This window comes from Lotus japonicus, chromosome 2 (genome assembly GCF_012489685.1).
Source record: "Lotus japonicus ecotype B-129 chromosome 2, LjGifu_v1.2".
Classification (NCBI taxonomy): Eukaryota; Viridiplantae; Streptophyta; class Magnoliopsida; order Fabales; family Fabaceae; genus Lotus; species Lotus japonicus.
In genome coordinates, this window is record NC_080042.1 from 54,678,587 (window position 1) to 54,686,615 (window position 8,029).

Genomic DNA, 8,029 nt, shown 5'->3' on the forward strand with positions numbered 1-8,029 from the left:
GTCGGGCCTTCACGCCTTTAGTCTGTTTAAATGGGTCAGTTGGGCCTCGGGGTGCGAGGCCCAAAAGACCTGGGTCTGTCCCGCGCTTGAGTGTAAGCATCCTGGGCGAGAGACCCTGGGGTCTCGCCCAGTCCAATCGCAAAAGAAGCTTTTGGCTCTGAAAAGATTATCATCACTGTCTGCTTTAACATGAAGAGAAGATTTTCCTAAATGTCAAATCTTTTATATCTATCATGGGTTCATTTTAATAATTTTCTTTATCGAATCAAAACAACATTCATTATTTTAAACCTAGTTTGACACATCATTCTCAAATACAAATTTATTCGGTTAAGCTTCATTCTATCAAATTTAATTAATTATATTTAACATCAATGTAATATCTTATACAATGATAAATCAATTATAGACCCTTAAATTAAAAAAGTGGCATACCTTTTCACGTAATTCATCGGCTCTAGCCATGAGCTTTTTCATCTGGAATTTTGAAAACAGGACAAAAATCATGTAAGAAAAACAAAAACAAGAACAAGACATAAGAGTTATTCAGATCTACTAATGTTTGATGACAATACTTGTTGCTGTCGAGCTAGTGAGAGCGTTGTGTCTAGTCGTTCCTCAAGGCTTTGTAATTCTTTCAAGCTAAGTGGCTCAAGATCTTCTCCTTGAAAATGCCTTCATTAAAAAGATTTAACAATGAAACAAACATATTTGTGGCTAAACTGCTAGGTTGTTATAGTTAGTTCCAATATGTTATTGTGTATTTTTTAAAGCCAAAATTGAATTATAAAAAGTAAAAGAGAGGTACATCAATTCAACTTTTAAAGAAAGCTATCTGTTATTGGTAGTTAGTTGGCTAAGATTTAGATCATTGAGCTTTCCTTCTACCTATACAAAACAACACTTGTATATGCATCATTGAATTCAATATAGCATTCTCTCTTTTGCTTAGAGTTCTCTCTCTTTTCCTAAGCTTGGTCTGATACTTTATAGTGTTAGTAGCATACACTTAAATAAAAGTAGTAAGAAAAAGGATAACATCTGATCAATATAATTTTAGATGATCTATCTGTTACCTTTGCTTCCGCTCAAGTGATTCATATTTCGCTCTTAATTTTAAGAACTCCTGGTATATGCCCTGCAAGGTACAATAAATTAAGCCGCACATAATAATAAATTGCTAAGAGACCAAAATTCTTCTGTAGCTAAAGGAGCTGATATAATTGTGAAAAATTGAATTTTATGGCTTCTTTCTAGTTATAATCACTAGAACTAAAAAACATTAAAGAAGAACCTGAGATTCGTGTTCTATTGAATCGCCAGCAACCATTGACTTGTTGTAACGACATTGTCGATATCTCTCGATGATTTTGTTCAAGCTGATCACAGTTAAAAAAAGTCATCACTATTAATTGATTAATCAAAGTAATGCATCGAAAAATAAACAATTATAACATACATGCAGATGCACACGCTCTCATACAAACAATTATTTTTTAAAATCATGAATTAGAAAAACTTTTTAGTCATGTAAAATAGGTTTGGTTTGATTTTAGTCTCTTGATAGAAAAAAAATCCGAAGTCGTCTCTTTATTTAGAGAAATATCTCACTTTTAATCCTTGTCGGAATTTGGGCTCCAACGACCTTGGCAGGTGTACGACGTAGCTTACATGTAATTTTTAATTAATATTTATATTACACATGTATAATTGATTAATAAATATAAAATTTAAATTATTAATTAAAACAAAAATTTTAAAAAACCCTTAACCATCTCATTGGGAAGAAAATAAATCCATTTATCAAACCCAGATTTGTCAACATCATTAAAAAAAAAACAGATTTCCTTTAACATTTTTTTCTTCTTTTCTTTTTCTTATTCATCCTTCAACATCATTCAAACCCATATGCTTCTTCTTCAATATATATCATTCTTCATCCTCACCCCAACCCAGATTTCTCTTCTAACATCTCATTCTTCAACAACCCATATCTCCTCCGGTACTGTTTCCTTGACCAACCCCTCTCCCCCACACTCCTCTGCCACATCCCTCCTCTACTTCCCTCGTTCAAAACGTTCTGGAGAACTTTCTAGCTTCCTATTCTAATGGCCAGAAGGCTGTAGAGTTCGTCAACTTCACCCTTCACCATTCCCACTTCCCCCCAAATCTTGTTTCTTTCAACATGACCCTGCACATGCTCACAAGGACGTGGTATTTCAATAAAACTTGGGCCTTGTTACGAGAAATTGTCAGAAACAACCCTTGTTTAGTTACCTTAACAACAACCCCAATCTCCTCCTTTATATTCCTCTTCTTCCATCCAACCGCAACCCAACAACTCCCATATCCCAAACTTATCCTCAACTCCCTTCTCCTTTTCCTCCTATCCTCTCACTCCTTCTCCAAGAGCTCCATACTCATGTGCCTAAGCCTCAAGTTACATTTGTCCTTCACGGAAAATAATCAGAAAGTAGTGCTCCTCCTTTGTTTCCTTATTTCATTCCACTCCTCAATCTGAAGGGGGTTTATTCGTGATGATGTCCAAGAGAAGGAGTGGTGGAGCGCTCATTCTTTGGTATGGTTTCTGGGTTTTATTGAAATCGCTTTTGGTGAGCGCAAATCCTTTTTGGTCGATTTTTTGTCGTAAATCCCTTTTACCTATTTCATTATGTAAGGTTCCTTTTTACGAGTTTCGAAGAGTTTGTGTTTTTCATCCGGTAAGGTTTTCTTGTTTTTTTCTAGGTTCCTTGGAGCTAGGGGTTCCATGGTCACAAACTTAAGAATAGGCATCAATTCCGCTGGATTCTATCACATTGTTTCAATCTTTTAATTTGTGGAAGATGATCAAGAGGATGTTGAAGATGATGAGATGAACCACCAATTGTTGGGTTGGGGTTGATGAAATACCAGGTTTGTTTCTGGGTTGCGAAAAGATGAAGAAGAAGAAGATGGTGGGAAGGAGAAATCAGGCTAGAGTTGCTGGGTTTGGTTTTGGGTTGAGATGGATGAATTTCAGAGTTTGTTTCTAGGTTTGATGGCTTGGGAAGATGACGAAAAAAGAAGATATTGGGGGGGGAGGGGTATGAGGCGGGTGAGATGAAGAATGATGAACATAAAGAAGGATAAAAATGATGAAGAAGATTAATGTATTTTGCGTTTAATTAAATTAGTGTGTTATGTTTTGTGCTTCTTTTCAATATATTTATTTCATTGCTTATAAAAAAAATGTTTAATTTGTATTTAGGTTTTAACTATTTAACTTAATGTGTTAATAATAGTTAGGAAAATGCTGAAGAGCACGACAAGTTTTTCATGAAATGTGCACGAGACAGTTTCTGGCGGTTTAACGCTTGCCGTTTTTTCTGGCACCCAATATTAGTGGCGGTTTTAAACCGCCACTAAATGATGCTCGTGCACTCTCGTGCACGATTCTCTCGTGCTCAATAGCACTGCTCTAATAGTTATGTGGGAATTTATTTGAATTTAGTCCCTCATTAGTACATGTGGCGTGCCACGTTAGTGTCACCATACATCTCACAAGATCATTGTAGCCCATTTTTCGACAGGAAAATGCTAAATGGCACGATCCCTCTCTCGTCGAATACACACGACCACGTGCCTGTCCTGTGCTTGTTCTCGAGATTTCAAATTGGAAAAGGGATTTCAAATTCACTCTCTTAGGAAAATGGCCCTTTATGATGTGGGACTTAGAAGATTTACTGTACTCCTTGACAGCCACAATTCTTCCATGTTTTCTTAATTTTTATTTTCTTCTTCAGACCATCATTGTTTATCAATTTATGTATGGTTTCATCTCAATTGCAAGAGCCCAGATCTTCTCCACACCTCCATCCTATGGAGTGCTGGCTTGCAGAATTGTGAGATGATGACATTAATAACATATTGGGAGAAATCACCAATTGCAGGCACAGTAGTGGTAAAAGGAACGAAAAAATGCAGAAACGTAGAAGAAGAGAGAGGGGAAAGGAGATAAGGATCGCAGTGGAGTTTGAACTCACAGCGAAGGACGAGATGGCACGTTCTGTGACAGCGGGGCAACGACTGAAGGTGTGGATTGCTGCGGTGGCGATTATGAGACACGAAATAGTAGACTGGGGCTGAAGTGGCCGTGTTAGGCTGGGATGATGGAGGCGTTCACAGTGCGCTTGGTCTGACGACGGCTGGAGGTTGAACGGCGCTTTGTGGTTGTGCGATGGGTTACCAGTGCAGCGTAACCTCCACTAAGAAAAGGTTTCCGCAGCCGTAACAGTGCTCTATATTGGAAGCGTGATGTGCGGTTTGGTTACACATGGTTTTCGGATTTTTTTTTAAATAAAATAATTAATCCAATAGCAGCATCTCGTGCCTCATCGTGCGCTACTAGTCGTACCAAATAGCGGCACTCTTTTCAACAAGGACAAAAGGTGAGATATTTTTCTTAATGCAGAGACGGTTTCCTGACTTTTTTCCAAGCACCGAAATCTATTTAACCTATAATAACTAAATGAAAAAATTCTCTTCCTTTTGGATTATCTAACTAGCTTACAAACATATAAAGGAATTATACGGCTAACATTATTTCACCTTAAGTAAAATAGGGAAATTAAAGGTAGCCGCTAATTAATGATGATTTTTTCTACTGTATATTAAGAAAAGTATGGTTTACAAGTTTAAATGACTTTTTTCATGAATTAGTTTTAGTATATAAGGAGTTAATTGTGAATAATATTTTTTTAAGAAACAAAGGAACTATATATATAATAAAAGCTGGGAAAAGAGCCAGCAGAGTAAAATACATAATCAAACGAGGCACCAATAAAAGCTGTGAATAATATGCAGTGAATGTTAATTGCGAAAATATGATTCATAGGTGACCAAATTATAAGATGCCCATTTTTTTATGTGAATATAACATGTCCATTTTAATAATAAGGGAAAGTGATTTTAAAATAACAAAATTCATTACTTTCTTGTATACCACATCTTTGTATTGACTCAAATTGATTTTCTAGCAGCTTTCCTCTTGTAACCAAAAAAAAAAAATTGATTCTCTAGCATGTTGTGATTGAAAACGATGAAAAAGTTACATCAAACTTATCCAGCCATTAGAATAAGTGAGTAGCTTCCTTTGGATTCTCTGAAAAATATCTACTATATATACTTAACCAGGAATCCCTAGTTCCCTACACACTCCAGACACCCGTCTACCCCTACGTACCTATCCTTTGGGGGATAAGAGGGATTTACATAATTTTCTTTTTTTAAAAAGTCAGAAGTTATCTATAATGTTTCGGTTGAAATTTCTAAAAACATGTGAAATTACATCCACACCCTTTCACTTTATAACTAGAAAAATAAAGTATAAACAACTTCATTGGTGATTTTGCTAGACAGATTGCGATATATATATATATATATATAAAGGCTGTTAATTTACCCCCACTTAATTTTGTGAATGAGTAAATTAATAACTAACACCTTTTTTTATTGACTGAAAAACCAAATCATTGAAATCTTAAAAGTTAGAAAAACAACACAAGATTAAAGGCTTCATTGTAATTTTCATTTCAGTTTTCTTTTTAAATTAATTTAAAACATGTAACCTCCTCAAAGGCAAAGCCACGTTCTGTCATTAAGAAAAACCACGTTCAGTTTTTTTTTCCCCCAAAGTTACGTTAGATCTGTTAACGTAATATGATTTGACGTTCAAAAAAAAAAACGTAATTTGATTTTGTTTGCTGGGATTGAGAGGAAGAGTGAAACGGTGAAGGAGACCGAGAAATTTTGAGCTTTTGAGTTAATGTTGCAGAGGTTTTTTTTCCTTAAGAGAGTTGCAGAGGTAAAAGACGGAGGACGGGAGGAGAGAAGAAAGAGGAAAAAAAAGTCACTTTGAAATTAATGAAGAGAGAGAAATTGTTAATTTTAAAATTTAAATAAAATTGAATTACATGAATAGCCCTGAAGTTAGTTTTCTTTCAGAACAAATTGATGGAGTTTTTTGTCCAACGAAAAAGGTGTTGAATGTTAATTTACTCCTTCTGAAAAACTAGTGAAAGTAAGTTAGCAAACTTCATATATATATATATATATATATACACACACATACACTCGCATTAGGTTTGAGTAAAGATTTGTAAAAAATTAAGGCTTAAATATGTTGGAGGTCCCTCTAAAATAGGGGTCCTTTGGTTAAGGCCCCTACAAATTTTTTTTGGTGGAATAAGCCCCTAATGTGAAAATAATATATAGTGATAAGCCCCTGTCGTGAGGTTCCTTTTAATTTTTGATGATTCTACAAACGGCGCTGGCGTGGATTATATTTTGTGAAAATTATTAGGGTGCCACGTAAGTAAATTAGGGTTCAAAAAATAAAAAAAATAAAAACCCAAAGTAAAAAACCCAAGTAAAATCTTCAAACGTACTTGGTTTTTTACTTTGGTTTATATCTTATTTTTAATTTTTTCAACCCTAATTTACTTACGTGACACCCTTTTTAATTGAATAATTTTTTTCAAAATAAAATCCACGTCTGCTCCGTTTGCAGAATCATCAGAAATTAAACAGAACCTCACGGCATGAGCTTATCACTATATATTATTTTCACATTAGGGGCTTATTCCACCCAAAAAAAATTGTAGGGGCCTTAACCAAAGGACCCCTATTTTAGAGGGACCTAAAACATATTTAAGCCAAAAATTAATGAGAAATGAGCAAAATCATGTGCATTAAGGGTGAAAATTACTCTCAAGTAATTAATTATCTTAAAAATTTAATTATCATCACACGAATGGTTTTATATTTTTTCTCTAATACTCCCCTGCACACAAGAGTCATTTGCACTTTTCTTTTGAAAGGCCAAAATTGAATAAATAAATGTATTAGCAATGCTAATAAAACCCATATACACAGTGAGCCAAGAAAATAGAAAAAAGAAACCGAGACTGTAGCAAAGCCACCCGCTAGCTACTTAGTTGTAGATAATTGCAACTATTAGTCATTTGGGATAGAAGCGTGGATAAATGCATATATTCACCTATCATGTGTTTAAAAATTCAATTTTTTTTCTTATTAAAAGAATCGGGGACGGTAGGAATTGAACTCTCAACCGAATTATAGAGACGATGATACCATATCAAAGATCACATGAATTATTTTATATTATTTCTCTAACGATTATAATTGACGAACCTAAAAATTTAATTGTCAATAGAAAAAAGGACTAATTGCATCCTAACCTAGTGTAGCATGAAATGAACAAACTAGAAAGAAAAATAATTTGAAGATTTTTTTATAGTATGCTAGGGAGAAAGAAAATTACTCAGTGCTGCTATACTGGAAAACCTTGCCACGGCTAGAGAAGATGATAAGGGCAACTTCTGCATCGCATAACACACAAAGCTCGAAAGCTTTCTTCAGCAATCCACTCCTTCGCTTTGAGAATGTTACTTGGCGGTTGATCTTGTTCTCAATTCTCTCCAGAACCACTCTCCCTCTTCCCATGTCTGCTCTCTCTCTCTCTCTCTCTTTACAGGACAATGGTTCTAAATTACACCGTCCCTTCTCTCTTTATATATTGAACAAATGCAATAGTACTGAAATTAAAGCGTACAGATAATTATACTAGCAAGATTCCATATTCTCTATCTATATATCTGGAAACTGACTACACTTTCCTCCCGCAATGTATTCAGGCTAAGAGTTCAAAGTAAAGCAAAGGTTTCTGTAATTTGCAAAGTATATATATTATATCTTTTTTAGTACAAACAAACTATACCATATCATTGCACCACCTAATGAATTTATGATGTTAAATAATTTTGATCTTATAAAAAGTTAAATTAAAATAATTTGGTAGATGTTTGAAAATTTATCTTTAAAATAAATTAGTAGTAAAAAGTTACGTGTATATATAAATATATATCACTACTAGAAAAATGGGTTTTTACGTCTGATGTAAGCAAATGTGATGTGGTATGTCTGCACATTTTCACATTGGTTACACAACCGATGTGGTAAGTACTTTTCT

At 34.6% G+C, this 8,029-nt stretch overlaps 1 protein-coding gene across 1 annotated transcript in view; it reads right to left on the bottom strand.

Annotated features, from left to right (window-relative positions):
• The window catches only part of LOC130738369 (MADS-box transcription factor 6-like), a 28,627-nt gene extending 20,939 nt beyond the window's left edge, over positions 1 to 7,688 (bottom strand). Inside the window, exons 1-5 of the mRNA XM_057590341.1 lie at positions 7,322 to 7,688; positions 1,295 to 1,379; positions 1,077 to 1,138; positions 576 to 675; positions 436 to 477 (exon numbers count right to left, since the gene is read on the bottom strand). Of these exons, the coding sequence (XP_057446324.1) occupies positions 436 to 477; positions 576 to 675; positions 1,077 to 1,138; positions 1,295 to 1,379; positions 7,322 to 7,503 (471 nt within the window). The 5' untranslated portion in view covers positions 7,504 to 7,688. The remainder of the gene's footprint in view (positions 1 to 435; positions 478 to 575; positions 676 to 1,076; positions 1,139 to 1,294; positions 1,380 to 7,321) is intronic.
• Positions 7,689 to 8,029: the final 341 nt, after the last annotated feature.